Source organism: Vicugna pacos, chromosome 12, assembly GCF_048564905.1.
Source record: "Vicugna pacos chromosome 12, VicPac4, whole genome shotgun sequence".
NCBI classification, from domain to species: Eukaryota; Metazoa; Chordata; class Mammalia; order Artiodactyla; family Camelidae; genus Vicugna; species Vicugna pacos.
The window spans coordinates 65178320-65196171 of record NC_132998.1 but is presented as its reverse complement, the minus strand read 5'-3'; the positions used below and the strand labels follow the sequence as shown (position 1 = coordinate 65196171).

General features: G+C 61.2%; 1 protein-coding gene across 3 annotated transcripts in view; it reads right to left on the bottom strand.

Annotated features, from left to right (window-relative positions):
* TAFA5 (TAFA chemokine like family member 5) overlaps window positions 1-16589 on the bottom strand; it is a 164429-nt gene extending 147840 nt beyond the window's left edge. For 2 of the 3 annotated variants that reach the window (XR_012078945.1, XM_072973959.1), the window contains exon 1: window positions 16339-16583. Coding sequence is in view for 2 of the 3 variants with exons in the window: in XM_072973959.1 (XP_072830060.1) it covers window positions 16339-16450 (112 nt within the window). In the remaining variant the exon portion in view is untranslated. Of the gene's footprint in view, window positions 1-16338 lie in introns of all 3 variants that reach the window. The other variant, XM_072973961.1, reaches the window with a different exon arrangement.
* Window positions 16590-17852: the final 1263 nt, after the last annotated feature.

The following is a 17852-nucleotide window of genomic DNA, read 5'->3' as shown; positions in this document are numbered from 1 at the left end:
TTAGGTCCCATTTGTTTGCTTTTGTCTTTATCTCCATTACTCCAGGAGCTGGTTCAAAAAACATTGGGCCATCTACGTCAAAGGGTGCTCTGCCTGTTCTCCTCTAGGGCTTTCACAGTGTTGTTTAGGTCTTTAATCCACTTTGAGCTTATTTTTGTCTATGTTGTCACAGACTGTTCTAAGTTCGCTCTTCCACAGGCAGCTGTCCGGGCTTCCCAGCACCACTTACTGAAGAGACTGTCTTTTCTCCATTGTATATTCTTGCCCCCCGTGTCACAGGATAATCGACCATAGGTGCGTGGGTTTGTTTCTGGGCTCTCTACCCTGTCCCACTGAGCTATGCGTCCGGCCTTGTGCCAGGGCCATACTGTTCTGATGGCTGCAGCTTTGCAGTGTAGCCAGAAGTCAGGGAGGGTGACGCCTCCAGCTCCATTCTTCTTTCTCAAGATTGTTTTGGCTGTTTGGGGCCTTTTGTGTTTTCATACGAATTTTAACAATCTGTTGTTCCAGTTCTGTGAAAAACGCCACTGGTGATCTGACAGGGGTTGCACCGCGCCTGCGGATGGTTTTGGATGGGACGGTCATTTTAACAACACTGATTCCTCCAGCCCAGGCACAGGGCGTGCGCTTCCATCTGTTCGCATTGTCTGCAGCTCCTCCATCCGTGTCCAGTTCCGCCCCTTTAGACAGGATTATGCCTAGGGATTTTACTCATTTCGATGTGATGGTAAATGAGATTGTTTCCGTAATTTTTTTTTCTGATACTTCAGTGGTAATATATAGAAATGCAACTGATTTCTGTGTGTTAATTTTGTATCCTGCAACCTTCCCGGATTCATTGATGAGCTCTAGCAGTTTTCCGGTGGCGCCTCTTGGATTTTCTGTGTGTGGTGTCCTGTCAGCTGCAGACAGCAGCAGTTTTACTTCTTCCTCTCCAATTTGTATTCCTTTTATTTCTTTTTCTTCTCTGATCGCTTTGGCTAGGACTCCCCAGAGCTACGTTGAATAAAATTGATGAGAGTGGGCATCCTGCCTCGTCCCTGGTCTTACAGGAAATGCACTCGGCTTTGCAGCACTGAGCATGACGTTAGCTGTGGGTCTGCCGCACACAGACTTTATGTTGTTGCGGTATGTTCCCCCTATGCCCACTTTCTGGAGAGTTTTGGTTTTTTCCCACCATAAATAGACTTTTGAATTTTATCAAAAGCTTTTTCTGCATCTATTGAGACGATCACATGCTTTTTATTCTTCACTTTGTTAACACAGCGTATCCCATTGTTTGATTTTCAGATATTGAACCATCCTGGCCTCCCGGGGGTAAATCCCACTAGATCGCGGTGCATGGCCCTGTGCATGTGCTGCTGGATTCGCCACGCTGGTATCTTGTTGAGGATTTCTGCATGGTCACCAGCAAACTGTCCGGTAACCCTTTTCTGTGGTATCTTTGTCTGCATTTGGTATCAGGGTGATGCTGGCCTCACAGAGTGAGTTCGGAAGTGTTCCTTCCTCTGAAATGTTTTGGAATAGTTTCAAAAGGACAGGTGTTACCTCTTCCCAACATGGTAGGATTCACCTGTGAAGACATCAGGTCCTGGACTTCTGTTCGCTGGGAGTTTTTAAGTTACTGATTCCATTTCATTACTGGCAGTTGGTCTGTTCATATTTTCTATTTCCTCCTGGTTCGGTCTTGAGTGGTGGCACCTTTCTAAGAATTTGTCCATTGCTCCTAAGGACTAAATTTTTGCAAACAACTGAAGTCCTTTCTTTCAGTCCCCAAGTGCTTCTAACGCGTGGGAAGGAAGTCTGTGAGATACGGGTGATGCTCAGACCTCCCTGCCTGCCCAGGCAGAGGCGGGAAAGGGCAAAGACTGACATCTCAACGTCCACACTCACCATCTGCCTCCTCCGTGGAGGCCTGGGGGGACGGCCACAGGCTGCAGAGCAGGACGTGGCGGTGTTCCTGCCCTCAGGGGCCTTGGAGCACAGTGGGGGCGGGGGAGATCCAGGGGAGCTTCCTGAAGGAGGCCTGCCACCAGATCTCACAGGGGGCCAGAACAAGACTGCAGGACACAGTGTCGCTGTAAGAACAGTTCGTGGCAGAATCCGCTATTTGTTTTCTCTCAAATTTGAAGTCGATTATTGCCCAATGAACGTTTGTCTTAAATTTAATTCTTAAAGCTATAATCATTAGGGGAAATTTTGTTTTCAAAAAACAAACAGTAAGTACTGAACTCTAGCAAAACAAGAACGGTGGAGCCAGAGCTGGGCGAAGCCCCGGAGCCAGTGGACACAGCCAGACCCCCGCAGGGATGGCCGGCCTGTCCCTGGCTCTCCAGGTGGCCCGGGGCAAGCACCCACCGCTCCATCCTGTGGAGACACAGGTTATCACTGCCGAGCACCCACCCTCCTCTGAAATGCAGCCTCAGCCTGGACCCAGTGGCCTTGGCACAGACGGTAACTGAGCGAGGGGAAAGCAGGGCCATGTGCGCAGGGCCCCTCATGCACCAGCGTCGCCTCGGGGCTGGATCAGCACGCTCGCCTCTGGATGCAGGGCCGCGCCACGCACAGACTCCAACATCTCTTTGCAGGAGACCAGCTGGCCCAGCTCGGGCAGCTGCTGTGTCGGGGCCAGGCTGGGCTGGGTAACTGACCACACGCAACTCCCCCAAAGGTCCCAAGGCCAGGGGACCTACAGGACGCCTCCCACCCAACACAGTCCTTGGGTGGAAGCCCGCCTGACGGCCCAGCCCTCCCGCGTCCCCCACTTTTTCTCCCAGCTGGTGGGCTCTGCGCACTCACCCCCCCATCTGCCGTCAGGGTCGGCCACCCCCACCTACTGCCCTCAGCCCCTGCTCAGGACAGAACCCATCTTGTCTCCGGAAGCCCAACACGCACCCACCCGCGGCGCTGACAGCTCACGGGCTACGGGGCTCTCTGAGGCCAGGCAAGCCTGCGTGGGCTGTTGGAGGTCGCAGGCCGGTGGACGCATTCCAGAAGGCTCCTCGGGCTGCTCCTTCACAGGAGTCAAGTGTCGTGCTGGGGGCACTTTCCAAGGACTGCTCAGCTCAGAGACTGGCACCGCGTGCAGGTGGACACGCCTCCCAGAGCCCCCATCACTTGGGGTGTGAACACAGCACAGCGTCCCGCGATGCGATGGCTGGCGTGTCTGGCCCTCCTGTGCCAGGCACGTAGGGGAACCCACATCCAGGTGAACCTCTGCTGGTCAGGGCCCTGCCATTCCCAGGTGGAGGCGGTGGCAGCACCGGCCATGTGGTTTTACAGGTGAGGACCTCCTCTGGGTCACTGCGAGTGAGCAGCATCTGGGCTGTACGCCAGCCCGTCCTGCTCTGTCAAAGGACAGGTGCACATGCTGTGTTCTCTGAGCAGAAGAGAGTGACCACGAAGGAACCACATGGAGGCCCCACTCTCCCTGGGCCGGTGCTTCCAGGGGCCTCGGGGGATGCCCCGTCCTGTCTGCGGGGCTCAGGTCTGCAGGACTGGTTCTAGACACTGCAGCCCTGCATGGGGGGGTCCTTCTTTTGCATGAATAAAGTCTCAGGAGCAAATTTGGGCAGTGCCTCCACAGGAGGTCACCTCCACCCCGGCATCGAAGAGGACTTAGCCGTCACGGAGACACAGGGACCAGCAAGGGTGGGGCTGCAGAGGGAGTCTCAGGGCTGCTGCGTGCTGGACAAGGCGGGGGCTCCTGGTGGGAAAGGAGCGTGAGGAGCTCCAGAGGGGAGACTCCTGGGACAAATAGGGTCCTCGCCTGCATTACAGCTGTGCCGGAAGGCAAGGCATTGACCATGAGGACCCCGTGGCCCAGATGACCTCTCCTCCTAGAACTTCAGTGGACTAGGAAGTCACTAACGGCCCATCCACTATGCAGGTAAAAACACCTGCCAGAGCCAGTCTTCCAAGTCAGAGTGGAACCAGGTGGGATTCCTGTGTCCACACCTCAGCCATCAGAGCCTTATCCATACACACGTGTACATGACCGACAGCGGCGGCCAGTCTGGACTGACCTCGGCAGCACTGGCTCTTTGGAGGCCCCGGAGCCCCCGGACAGTATGACGACAGGGAGGCCGGGTCAGGCCTCGGGCTCAGAGCCCAGTGCAAACATGGGTTCCACACAGCGAGGAGCTGAGGACCAGCTCCCACCTCTGGAGGAGCTCCTGTCGGCGCCTGGTAAGTGGAGACGCCGAACCTGAGCGCGGGAAACAGGAAAGGAGACCCAAGTCCAAGGCCGGGAAGCCTGCGGGAGAGCCTGCATGGCGGGCCAGCTCCTGGCCCTCCCCACTGCGTCCACCTGGGTTGCAGGGAAGGACGTGCTGGGCCTGCAGCCGCCCTGATGGAAATCTGACCGGCAAAAGCCCTGGTCACGGCACCGGTGGGAGACGAGGCTGTGCCAAGTGTCCAGTCACAGGTGGCTGGCCCGCCCCGCGGAACCTTCTAGGCCCTGCAGACTCCCAACAGGACACTCTCCAGGCCACGTCACGTGTGCTCGGTGGCGCTGAGTCTGGCTCCTCTGTTTCTTAGAAGCACCGGCTGCCTCACTGGCCCCGAGAACCAGGAGCGAGCAAACCGGGCATCAGGTTTGAGGGTCCCGTCCCCTGGAGGAGGTTTATCGACCTGCTCCCTCCAGGTCCAGCAGGCGGTGTTGGCGTGTTGAGTGGACAGAGGTATTGCGTGTCCTGCCAGCTTCCCCCGATGTAACAGGCAGAACCCTTTTGAACCCCTGAGAGAGGGATGGTGCCTGGAGCGCCTTGTAGCATCTCCATGACGACAGCATCTGACAGGCCGCCTGCGTCACGCTCACACGCGCTGGGCTTCAGAGCTGGGGGGCCAGCGGTCACCGCTCCACCACGTGGGTTTCTGCTGCTCTGCCTTTAAAATCTGTTCCGTCTTCATCCTGGAACCTTGAGATGAAGACGGAGCTGAAACAGACCAAACACTGGCCACATTCAGCAAATGCACTTCTGCTACAAGGGGCCACTCACATGATGAAATCTAAATCCTTGAAAAGAGGCCCATGGTCTGTCACGTGATGGTGGCTGGTGTCTCACAAAGCCACCCAGGCAACCCTAGCCCTGACCCTGAGCCTGACCCTAGCCCTGACCCTAATCCTGACTCTAGCCCTAACCCTGACCCTAGCCCTGACCCTGAGCCTGACCCTAACTCTAACCCTAATCCTGGCTCTAGCCCTAACCCTGACCCTAACTGTGACCCTAACTCTAACCCTAACCCTGACTCTGACCCTAACTCTAACCTTGACCCCAACCCTGACCTTAACCCTGACCCTAACCGTGACCCTGATCCTAACCCCAGCTCTAACCCTAACCCTAGCCCAGTGTCCCAGGTGCTGACCGTGATGACGCATTCTGCTTTCCCTTAGTTTGGGACCTCGCATCTCAGTGTGATGGGGTTCAGAAACCTGCCCAGGTTAGTTAACACACGTGCACTCCCAGATCTGGGCCCTGAGAACTTTCACTGTGCGGTTTGGGCTGACCAGGACGCCGTGGGGGCCCCAGCTGGCCTGACGGAGAGGCAGTGTTTCCAGAACACAGGAGTGTTTAACCGAGTGAGCGGCGTGCCCCCCCGCCCCCCGTGGTCCTCCCAGGGTGACTGTCCCCGGGGAAGCTGACACTCTCCCAGGAAGCCCCACCCGCCACACACAGGGAGCAGACGCCTGTCCCCTCCAGCCTGCAGACATGGACGTGATGGCCCCCAGCACGCAGCTCAGGGGCCCAACCTCTGCCCCCTGCACAGCTCGCTCCTGTGGCCGCTGGGCCCCCGGGGTGAGCCGGGGAGGGAAAGAGACACAGCGCACCAGCACCACGAGGGGAGTGCGCGGAACGCCTGGCGTGGCTCTGAGGCCGGCCTCCTTCAGCCGCGGCCGTGGCGAGGAACGTAGATTAGCATCAACTAATTAACAACCCGTTCATGGTATTTTGCCGTAATCGGGACGTGCTATCAGGTAACAGAGAAAAATAATCAAAATACAGAGCCAAGAGAGGCCTTCACCTGCGTCCAGGGGCGTTCAGGGCAGCTTGGGGACAGTAGCAGTTTAGCCGTGAAACGTCCTAACAGCAAAGCCCCCCGAGAACTGCCCGGGTCTCCCCCTGAGCTGCGAGGCTTCAGGCCCTGGGGGGGCTGCGAACCGCCTTCCACAGCCTTCGGCAGCATCACATCACGCCGGGTCCCAGAAGGACGGCCGCGCCCTTCTCCCCGACACCGCCCACACCTGACGGCAGGGGGCCACGGACCTCAGTCCAGCTCCGCCGACTTGTGTGGGCTCTGGTCGACCAGGCCAGGGAGACTGCTCCGTCATCTCGCCAAGCAGTGATGTCAGGAACAAGTGAGGAAGCTCACCGACGTTCATAACTGTGGTATGGACCTTCCTGAGCGTCCGCTGAAGCCCTCGGGGTAGAGCTTAGGGGAAACCGGCCCATCACAGGTCGTCAGCGAGGACACCAGGAGGGCCCGCCTGACTGTTCAGCGTCCCTTCTCGCTGGACATTCAAGACATGGGGACAAGGCAGGTGTGACCAGGTGGGACCAAGGGGGGGGGTGTCCTGAAAGGCTCAGGGCCCTCGTGACCCCATCTCTACAGCAACTCTATTTCGTCCGATCTCTTGGGAAGCTGTTTTAGAGCCGTCGGTAAACCTGGGGTGCAGTGTTGGGGGCCGGGGGCCTTCCCTGGAGAGGCCCCCACCCCCACTGAGGACACAGCACAACGGTGACCAGGACAGCAGGGGCTGTGGGAGCCTGCAGTGTCAGTTGCAGGGGCACAGAGAGCAGCCTCAGGGACAGAGGCCACAAGTCTCCCCCAGCTCACGCCCAGGCCTACCGGGAGAGGAGGAGGCCCTCCTAGGCTTCCAGCTCTGGCCTCAGGCAGGGCCAGCACACTGCCCTCCCCGGGGACACCACTCAGCGTGCAGGCTCACTGGTCGGTCAGGCCCTACCGGCCACCCCATCAGAACTCCCAGGGCCTACGAGCGCCCGGGTCGGAGGGAGACCACCTCCTTCGTGCAGCGAGTGTGCACCTGCGAGGCACAAGGGCCTCTCCCCAGCCCCTGCCCCCGGGCCCCGGGCAGGTGTGCTGGGGGCGGTACAGCGAGGCCAGCAGAGCTCAGCCCTCCCAGAAGCAGCTGCCTCCCCCTGTAGGCCCACGTCTGCCCTGCCCTCCCTGGGCACTCCCTTCCCTGGAGAGACGAGCCTGGACCAGAGGGGCATTCGGGGAGCCGTCTTCACCCCAGCCGCACCCCTGAGCACACCCAGCTGCCAGACCTTGCATCGGGGCGGGGGACCTGAGCGCAAGGGGCAGGCCTGGGGTTGCTCACAGCTGGCATGGGAGCTCCGCGCACGTGAGGCGAGTGAGGCCCTGGGTCCCAGTGCCCAGGAGAGCAGGCCCTCCCATCAGTCCACGCATCTCCTCCACAGCAGTTCCCCATCGAGCATATGAGCCAGTCCTGGGGGGCAGGGAGGGGGATCACCAGGATGGAGACAGAGCCAACCAGGCGGGGGCAGGACGGGGGAGTGGGCTCCAGGAGGCTGGTGTGGGACAGCGTGGTCTTGGGAATCCGCGGTCACTCGGAATGTCTGGAGGGTGGCTGCAAGGATGGACGGGGTGTGACTGAGGTGGGGCAAGAGAGGCAGGGCCAGGTGCCTGGGAGGGCCCGCTGGCCGATCTGGAGCCAGAGGAGCCCTGGGCAGAGGGAAGGGTCAGACTGACTGAGCTACTTCAGAAGGAGCCTTAGGAAGCCAGTGGGGTGCATGAGCCCCCACCCTCCTCCTCACTCACTCCTTCCAGCAGACGTGCCAGGCACCAGCCTCCCTGGGGAGGAGCCGCTGGGCGCGGGCCCACCTGCTGGAGCGCCAAGCCTTCCTGCACGCGGGGCCCCGAGGTGGCTGTGGCAGGTGGGAGGTGGAAGGATGCCAGCGGGGAAGGGCCCACAGAGGGACCCAGCTGCAGAGGTGACCATGCGCGAGGTCCCAGGGCCTCTCAGCGACATCATTACACGCCCGCTCAGTGCCAGGAGAGCCCCAGCAGGCTCTGCTTTCCGGCTCGGCCAGGGCAGAAGCGGAGACAGCAGCAAACCTACAGGGGCCACCCATCCGCAGTCCTTGCTCCGCAGAGAGGGTCCCTGTGCCCTGAGGACCAAGCCACACGCTCTGTGTGCTCAGGGACCCCGGGGCACCACCCCGGCCCGGCCCAGCCCACGTGGCACCAGGTGACCCGCGTGAGCCGCCCCTCGTTTGAAAGCACACTCGAGGTGTTTGTCCAGCGATGTCTCAGCCTCCTTGTGTGAACTACAGCGAAAGCCCGCTGGTCCTTCAGCCCGCGGAGCTGAAGCAGAGAGCAAGCGGCCGTCACTCCAGCCCGGGCTGCAGCGTGAGCGGCCGGTCCCGGCAAGCCCAAGCTGCCGTCTGTCACCCGGGGATTTGCTCTGGGACCGTGGGTCGGAGCCCTGCAAACCTGCGGACCTCAGCTCTGGGCTTATCCTCCTAAAGTCTCGGGCCCGGGGAGATGATTAGCACCTTGAGGTGCAGAAACAGAGGCCCCAATGGAAGGGACAGGACGTGTGTCCACGGTGTGTGCACATGTGCACAAACAGAAGCAGACGTGGCCGGAAGGGGCCAGGCGATGGCAGGAGCCGGCACAGCGAGGGGAGGCCTGAGCTCCGGCCCGTCCGGCCCTTTCCTACGTGGCCTCCAGCCATGTCTAGCCTCTGTCCACAAAGGAAGTAGCCAGGCCAGGCCGCACCTGGGCGTCCCGCCTTGCTGGTGAAGGACTCTCTGGTGAGGAAAGTCCTGAGGACCAGTGAAGTGCCAGCCGCACCACCTGGCGTCTCCCGGGGTGACTGCTTTGGTGGGGGCAGACCACGGGTTTGGCTCAAGACACTCGGAGTCTGAGGCTGAAAAGCAAAGTGCAGGCTGGGTCCGGGGGCTGCAGGGAGACCCGCACAGGTGTGCGTGTGTGCTCCGCAGGCACGTGCTTGCAGGGGTGCCCTCAGACTCAGCTCGACGTGCAGCCTCATAAACGCCCGCACACCCTGTGCCCGTGCCCACGCAGGGCCCTGGACCGTGTGAGGACCCGGGGAAAGTGTTGTCACCTGAAAACGCAGGGGCAATGCCTGGCAGGAGCGTGGCACGAGAAACACCGGAGTCCAGACTCACAAGGAGGGCGGATGAGAGGGAGGTGGCTCCCGGAGCAAGGCGGCCACAGGCTGCCCAGGAGCCCGGGATGGACCCCTGCCGGGCCCGGGGCATTCTGGCACTTCGTGGGTCTGTAGGCTCCACTGGCACGGGCCCCCTGACACCGGGCACTGCTCCCACCCAAGGCCCAAGCCCGGGCCGGTGGTTGGGAGCAGGCTGGACCAGAAAGTGCCCGGTGGAGCTCCAACGGGGGTACAGGCAGCTGGCTCTGGTCCCCTCCCAAAAGGACTGAAATAAAGGCAGCTTCCAGACAGCCAAGTCCTGCCAGAGGCAGCAGAACCCCCCAGGGAGAAAGGCATTTATGAATTTGTTCCAAAGGGCTTTAGAGAGGAACCTCCGAAGTCACACCCAGAGACTCAACTGCCTCCCAGGAAGGCGAGCATCACTGAGCAGGTGGGGAGCTGACGGAGGGCGGTGGGCTCCCCGTCGCCGCGCGGTCAGGCAGGTCTGATCGCCTGCGCACGGCTTTATCACCACGGGCAACAGAGTTCCACGCGGGATGCGGAGGAATCACGACGCGGCGGAGAGGCTGCAAGCAACTCGCGGCCCCGAGGCTGGCTCCAGGCCCTGGAGACACAGCGCGCGGGGAGCCTCCCCTCCCAGCAGACAGCCCGTCCCAGGCTCCGCCCGGCTGGGGCGCAGGCTGCGGGGACGCGCCGCCTGCCTGGCCTGCGGGGAAGGCGTGGGGGCTGAACGTCCCCGCCTCCCCGCGCTGGCCCTTCAGCTACAGACAGGGACAGGGTTGCCACGCCGCCAGGACCTGAGGCTTGATTCAACAAACCAGGGAGCACCGGGCGGCAGGTGGGTTCTTACCCTGGCCGTGTGAGAGCCCAGCCGGAGACGCATCACAGAGCAGCGAACGTTTCACGGAGAGTCCACAACTTTTCTTTTTCTTTCTTTTTAATCAGACAGTGTTAGAACCAGACTGATCCTCCAGACCCCACAAATATTTCATTTGTCATAAGACATCTTTCCGGTCCCGCCCCCAGCCCTTTGGCCACACCTAACACATTGGCCCCGCCCCAAAACTTGGGCCCCACCCCTAGCCCTTCAGCCCCGCCCCGTAACAGATCACCCGCCCAGGGCTCCATATCAATGCATGTTTGTTCAGAGAATCGGCAGTCGGTGCCTGGGGCTCAGAGTAGAAAACAGAGGTGGGAAAAGAGCCTTGAGAGCCGGTGTCCAGATGAATGAGCGCACTGGAAAGGGGAGGAGGGGTGTGCTCAGGGGAGGCTTCCTGGAGGAAGGGGCCTCTGACACTGGGGTCAGGGCGTTTTCTGGAGCCCAGTCCAGCTCGGGGTTCCCTTTGTGCATTCCGCAGCACTGAGGGCTGTTAGCACGCTCCCAAGAAGGGAGGTGCTGGGGTCAGGCCCCGGGGTTGGACTCAGGCAGGCCAGGACAGAGGGATGGAGAGAGCCACCGGGCAGGAAAGATCTGGCTTTGTGAGGCCCCAGTGAGGTGAAAGGGGAGGAGGTGGGCGACGGGAGGGCAGGACGGGTGCACAGCTCCGTTCTAGGGGAGCCACACATGAGGACCTCCCGGCAGCCAGCCTGGAGACAGAGAAGCCACTGAGCACCATGCCTCACCCTGGTCCTCCACCACTCCTGCCTCATTCAACACACTCGGAAAGGGAGCCAAGTCCCCAGGTGGGGCCCCACAGAGGCCAGTCCCTCCACAGCAGGGGGTGCAGCAGCACCTAGCACCACCAGACAGCGGGGCAGGGCACTGAGATGAGTGGGGCCTCTCCCGGGGACATCTCACCGGGGAGCCACTGTCCCACCAGGCCTGGACCCGCCATCCCCGAGGACACTGCGGGCACGCAAAGTTGGAACGGGGCCTCCTGAGGGCCACCGGGACCAGGGCAGGCCAGAGGAGTCCCGCCGGCCTCGTTGGAGACAAGACTGATTCCTCCCTCGACTCCTGCCAGCCCTTTGAGTAAATAAGTGAACGTGAGAGGGCCTGCGGGAGCCCTCCACCGTGCCCGCCGGGGTGAAGGAGAGCCGGGGAGGCTTGCCCGGATCCGTTGCCAGCTGCGGGGCTGTTTCTGGAAAGCCCAGCCATCAAGACAGCTTGTGCTGCCTGCTGGGAGCCTCAGTGAGCGCAGCTCCAGGGCCCAGATCTGGAAACCGTGCGGAGGGGCCGGGGGAGGGATTGGCAGGCTGGAGGCTTCCCAGAAGCCGTGGGAGCCCTGGGGCAGCCCCGGCAGCCCCAAGCTGGGCTCGGGGGCTACCCATGGCCTGCGCAGCCGCTTTCAGAAAGGGACACCGCCAGGCACTGTCAGTCCCATGTGCCACCCAGGCCCTGGGGAGGGCGGTGAGCGACGGTCTCCCCAGCAACCTGACCCAGCAGAGGCTCAGGCCCCTCTCCGCGGGCCTCCCTCCAGCAAGGGTCCCGGCCCCTGGCCTCCTTGTCACCGGTCTCCTCCTGTCACTCGGCCGGCACCCACGGCTCTGGGTGACAGGTGGCATTCTGTCAAGGTCATTAACTCCGGAGCACCACATTTTAATGCAAAAATGAGCCCTTCTAAATCAGCACAGCTGTGACGCTACATAAAGAAACGGGGATTTTAATGTTTTGCTTTTCTTCCCTTTTCTAGTGCCACATTATCATAACATCCTCCCATAATTACGCCCATAAAAGTCACCTGAAAATACTTCATGCCACAAAAGTTGATCTGCGTATTTCACGACGGGGCTGTCAAGTGGCAGGTCCAGAGCAGGGAACAGAGCGGGTGGGCTGAGCAGCTCACCTCGTTTTTTTCAAGTATTATTTTATTTATTTTTTAGGGGGGAGATAGTTAAGTTTATTTACTTATTTATTTATTATTTAATGGCGGGACTGGAGACTGAACCCTGGACCTTGTTCATGCTAAGCACGCACTCTACCACTGAGCTGTACTCGCCCCCGGCAGCCCCCATCTTGGGTACACTGTCTTCTGGCCTTGCTGCGGGGACTGAGATGTCAGGGAGCATCCAAGAGGGTGTGGACCCTCCCTCGGCGTCTCAGTCATCCTGGCTGCCTTCCAGGGGCAAGACTGCCTCCACCTCCCTGGTCCTGGAGTACGGAGCTCAGCGGACACGACCCCACACGCACAGGTAAAACCTCTCTCTATGGAGCTGAAAGAAATAAACAGCACCTCTCCTCCTGCTGGAAATTCATCAAATACAAAACACAGGAGGAGGAAGAAAAGGACACGGAATAAACTTCTGAGTGCTGCCACTCCATTAACTTTCCAGTAGTCTCCATTTTACCTCTTCACAAACTCCAGAAATAAAATTTCAACAGCAGAAAAGTGGCATATTCTAATCTCTCCTAAATATGCAATAAATTATATTTATAAAGGAAATGCAACATCAGAGCTTACGCTCGGTTAGGATTCTAATGGATTAAAAGCAATTCAGAAGCTGTTTGCAATTTCTTCTCACGGCTGCGGCCAGGAAGTGAAGTTAACTTAAAGCTACAATTCAACTCTGATGAGATTTATTTGGGAAGAAAAAAGTCAAAAACAGTCACACTGCCTCTCCCCACCCTGCTCCCTGGTGCTTGAAAATGAAGGCTTTCCTGCCACCGTGTACACGCCAGGAAGGTCTGTCCACCACGCCTGTCCAGACAGGGCACGTGCAACCACGGGGAAGCACCGCCTTCTCCACCTTCAAATGAAAGCCTGCAAGCAAGTGTCAAGTCAAGGCTTAGTGTGGTGGGGCAGGCACAGGCCCACCGTTCCCTCCGCGTCCCTCACTGTTACTACAGCCGATACGTCGTCTGCCAGCGTGAGACACCGCGTCTTCGGGGTCATGGGGACGAGCCCAGCACACAGTGAAACCAGGCTTCCCCAGAGCTGTCCCACTCCAGCCGAGGACCAGGTCCAGGCAGCCCTCCCCACTCCAGACACGCTAAGGGGAAGACGCTCTCAATCAGCGTTTTCTAAGCCACAAGGACGGATGTTTCCCCAGAGCAGAACGAAGGAGAATTTCAACTTCCTCCTCCAAGCTCTCCGCCCGCTAGCCCACCCTTTACCAGGCGTGCAGCCCTGCTGTTCAGGGAGAGCACACTGAGACGGGGTGTGCATCTTTAAGACAGCATCGAGGGGCCCCTCTCCCCTTCCTGCTTTTCTTCCCCAATAGGAGAAAATGACAAGGCTGTGTCACTATAGCAACTAAGCTAATTGATGGGCTGCAGGTCCTTCTCCAGCCAGAGGGTGGAGCCCAACTCCTTAAACAGGAATCTCAGCGGGCTGCAGAGAAGGGAGGGCTCTCCCTGGGCCAAGAACGTAGCACCCCCCAGCCCACAACCAGGCCAAGAAACAGTCCAGTCTTCTTTTCAGCAGCGCCAGCAAGTCAACACCTTGCGTGCTGCAGAGGAACGCCCCGATCTAATAGGCAGGATAATTGAATCCTCTCTGATACGTATCAGTTTCCCTAATTAATATGATACAAATATATCTGCTCCATAACACAAAAACATTTGGGGCAATAAAAATCCCGGCTGATAACAAAAACAATTCACAAACACGGATTCTAACTGTTCTTCTTTATCCCAGATATACTGGAAAAGAAAATGAACTCACAGGAACTGTTAATTTGCATTTTATTTGCTTTATCAATTCTAAAAAGGAAGGACTTTTTTTCTCTAGGACTGATGTTCCAAGCTATAAATTATTATTATGTCTATCTTGTGTTTTAGTGAAATGTTTCATTTCTCCAAGTGCACATGCCTGTTTGTGTTTTAGGGAAATGTCTGATTTCTCCAAGTGCATTTGGTGTAATGGGGTGTGTCCAAAAACATTATCTTATTGTCAATTATTCCATCACATGGCGATGGACACAGCCGGCAAGATGTGGTTAACCCAAGCTTTCGTTATGAATGATTTCTGCTCTTCTGGATAAGACGTTTTCTACGAAATGTCCTTGTCCTGCTGGAAGAGCGGTTTCCAGAAGGCCAGGCAGGCCTCCTAAAGGCAGCCTGAGTGGAGGACAGGGTCTGGGTTCCACCAAGCGTCTGAGCAGCTGCCGGAGGCTGCACTCTGACCCCCGAGGGAGGCAGGCAGCAGTCCCAGCCCCGCAAAGGTGTGAGTGTCAGGACAGACAGAGCGGTGCGCCTTCAGGTCCTGCGGTGCCGGGGGAGGGGGCGGGAGGCGGGGGCGCAGAGGCTGCGCACATGGAGAAGGTGAGAAAGGGAGGCCTGGCTAGTGCACCTGGGGTGTGAAGTGCTGAAGCCACGGGGCGGAGGTGCCATGTACTTAACAACAATTAGCTGCTCTTTTCTGCACCTGGAGGGCTGCCTCCCCGCCAGCCTGTGGTTGCCGGGTTCTCGCCTTGGCAGCAAGGACATCGTCCCCAGAGCCCGCCGGAGACGGCAGCACAACAATCCCCTCCCCAAACACTGCTGAATGAGCCCCTCTCCCGTGATGCCACCAGGAGGTGCACTCAAATGCCCCCTGCTCCGTGAGCCCCAGGGTTGATGTGCCTTCAGCCCTTTCCCCACCACCAGGGAAGCTGGCTAGGGCTCTGCGCTGGCCCCGGGGGCCGCTGCCCCGAGAGGGCGCACACCTGGCTTAAACCCCCAGGCCCCGCTCCAGGCAGCCAGCCCAGCCGGTGCCCTCAGAGGGGCGCCCAGGGTGCATGCCGGATCTAAGTGCCAGCCTGGGCAGCTGGGCTTGCCACCCGGCAGGGAATCGTCCCGCTCCCAGACCCCTCCCCGCGAGGTGCCACAGCGGCGCCAGCAGCTAGAGAGAAGTGCACGAGGGGGCTGAGCGGAGCAGCACAATTCCTGCTCTGAGCACCGGGCTTCCCTCGCGATTCCCGCGGGCTGGGCTGTCCCAGGACTCCGGCGACCACAAGCGGCCGGGATCTCCATGGCCCGCTGCGGTCCCATTTTGGAGACAGCGGCAGGCTGGGGCTGGGAGCTCCGAGGCCAAGGGCTGCGAGGTGGAAAGAGGCTTGGAGCCGGCCTTATTTTTTTTTTTTTTGGTAAAGAATCCATATTTTTCCATCGGTTCCGGCGCCCGTGGCAATTCTCCATGACAGGTGTTGTTCTTCAGCACCCGTCCTTCCCTCTCGCTGGGGTGGAAAGGGAACATACCCTGTGCCAGGCGGTCGGCGGGAGAGCCGACCAGCTCGCGCCATCCCGGCCGGGAGCCTGTGCCCGGGACGCTGACCACTCCCGACCCACCCCAACCAGCGGCGAACCTGTGTCCGGAGCACTGCCCACCCCCTCCCACCCCAGTCCCTAGGCTGTGCCCGGTGTCTGACCACCCCCATTCCTTCAGCCCCATCCGCACGCACCCCAGCAGACCTCGAGCCTGTTCCCGGTCTCCCAGCCTCCAGCCTGTGCCCGGGGCACCCGCCAGCCCGTGCCTCCCCAGCCCCGAGCCCGCGGCCCCGCGCCAGACCCACTGAGTCACCGGCTCAGGTCCCCGGACACTAGTCGCGAAATGCCCGCGGCAGCAGCGGGCCCTCTCCGGGCACCCCACCTCTCACTTCTCCCCTTTTTTAGGAAAGCGCCTGGCGAGCCTGCTTCCCGGGGAGGCAGCAGCTCCAGCCGGGTGTCCTAGCTCGAGTCCCGCTGCTGCCCCGGGCGCCCCGCTCCGGACTCGGCTGCCGCGCCCCCACATCCCCCGAGGGAGTGTCGCCAGCGGAAGGCTCTGGGCAGGGCGCTCCGCCGACACCCCGGGCAGCGCTGCCCGCCCGCCCCGGACCCGCCGCCGCCTCCGGAGCGCGCGGCTCCGCCAGGAAGCCGCCGGCCCGGCTCAGACCGCGGGCCTGGGCCGGGAGCGGCGGCGGCGGCGGCGGCACGCCGGGCAGCCGCGGGCACCGCCGCGCAGGGACGCGCCGCGCCACCCGGGGCCTGGCGCCCGGGCCCTGCCCCAGAGTCGGCGGAGGGAGGCTCGGCAGCGGCGCCGGCCTCTGAAGTGCAGGAGAGCTGGGAGCCTGGGGAGACCCTCGCCCTCCCGGCCAAGCGAAGGACCGGCGGGGACCCGGGGAAAGGCGCGCCCGGAGCTCGTAACTCCTCACAGACTCCGGGCGGCCCGCGGGGCGCCCCGCCGGGGCCGCGGCCCGGGATCGGGGGCCGGGGCCAGGCCGGAGGGGCCGTGCGGGGGCCCGGGCCGCGCGCTACTCACTGCAGTAGGCGATGAGCAGGCTGGCCAGGATCATGAACGCCCAAAAAGTTGAGGACATGCTGGGCAGGGTGGTCGCATCTTGCCGGCTGCTGGTCCTGGGCGATGGCGCCATTGAAGCCGCGGCGCCCGCGCGGGGGGCAGCAGCGCGTCTCAGCAGCCGGCCCTGCCCGCGCCCCCGCGCCGGCCTCCACGTGCGGGCCCCGCGCGCGCCATCCTCCGCCGCCGCCGCCGCCGCCGCCGCCGCGCCCGGGCTCCGGCCCACTGCGCCCCGCGCCGGCCCGCCCCGCGCGCCGCGCCCGCGCCCGCGCCCGCGCCCGCCGAGCCCGGGGACGCCGGCCCTGCCGCTCTGGGCGTCGCTGCACGCCCGGGCTCGGCGCGCCGACCAGCGATGCGAGGGGCGCGCCCGATGCGCGTGCCCGGCGCCGCGGGGGCCTCGCGCGGGCCCCGGGACTGGCGGGGGAGGCCCGCGGCGGAGGGGACGAAGCGCCAGAGCCGCGCCTCTGGATGGCGACAGAGACGGCCCGGCGCGCCCGCAGCCTGGGCTTCTCGGGGGAGGACGGGCCCGGCCAGCGTGAAGTTTGCGGACTTGGGCTCTGTGGCCCGCGGTCCTTGACGCCCGCATCCTTCCCCGCCCCTGCCTGCAACGCTGGGGTGCCGGGTGTTGCCTGGGGCGGGGGTACCGGAATTTATTCCAAGCACTTTGGTCCCTTTCCTCTGATGGGCCTTGTGATCCCTGTTCTGTGCTGTGTATTGGTGTCCCCAGCCCCAAGGAGAGCACAGCCTTGGCCCCACGCAAAGTCCGCTGAGTTCTCGCACCTAGGAAGGCTGCCCGTTTCCCTAGGCGGGCCCTGCCAGGCAGGGACACATGTTCCGGGAGCTCTCTCCTTGTCCCTGCTGTAGCCCCTCCACCTCAGCCCACTGCCCTGGACTTGGTGAATGGCCTCTGTGCCCCACGTTCACAAGGCCTCAGTCTCATATCTCCAGACTCCCCCCTACCCCTGCCAGGAGCTGGTCTCCTAAGAAAACGCTGAGGTTGAAAAAGCTGACTCCTTGAAGGTCAGGTTCCCCACCCCCTCCTCCTGCGCAGGCCTCATCGGCAAGACAAGCTCCCACGGCCAGGTGCTCACCGGAGGGCTCTGCTGCCGGGGCCTGCCGTGCCGGCTACACTGTCCACCAGGCGCTGCCTCCTGCCAGCTGGCGGACATGCCATAGAAACTCACCCTTCCCAAACCAGAGTCTCTTCTGGATTCTGCATGAGGAAGGGGAGCTGAAGGACCCGTGAGGTCCTGTTGGAGCTGGGGACCCTTTCTCAGGAGCCACTAGGGGGCTTGAGCGCTGGACTGAACAGCTGGGAGAAGCGAAGATGGAAGACGGTCCCCAGCATCACTCCTCCACCCGAGTCCTGGCTCGGGAGGCCCCCAAGGAACCCCAGAGCTTACCATGAAGGCATGAGGGAACAGCTGTCCCCAGACCATGCACGCAGGCACCCCTCCACACACACACACACACACACA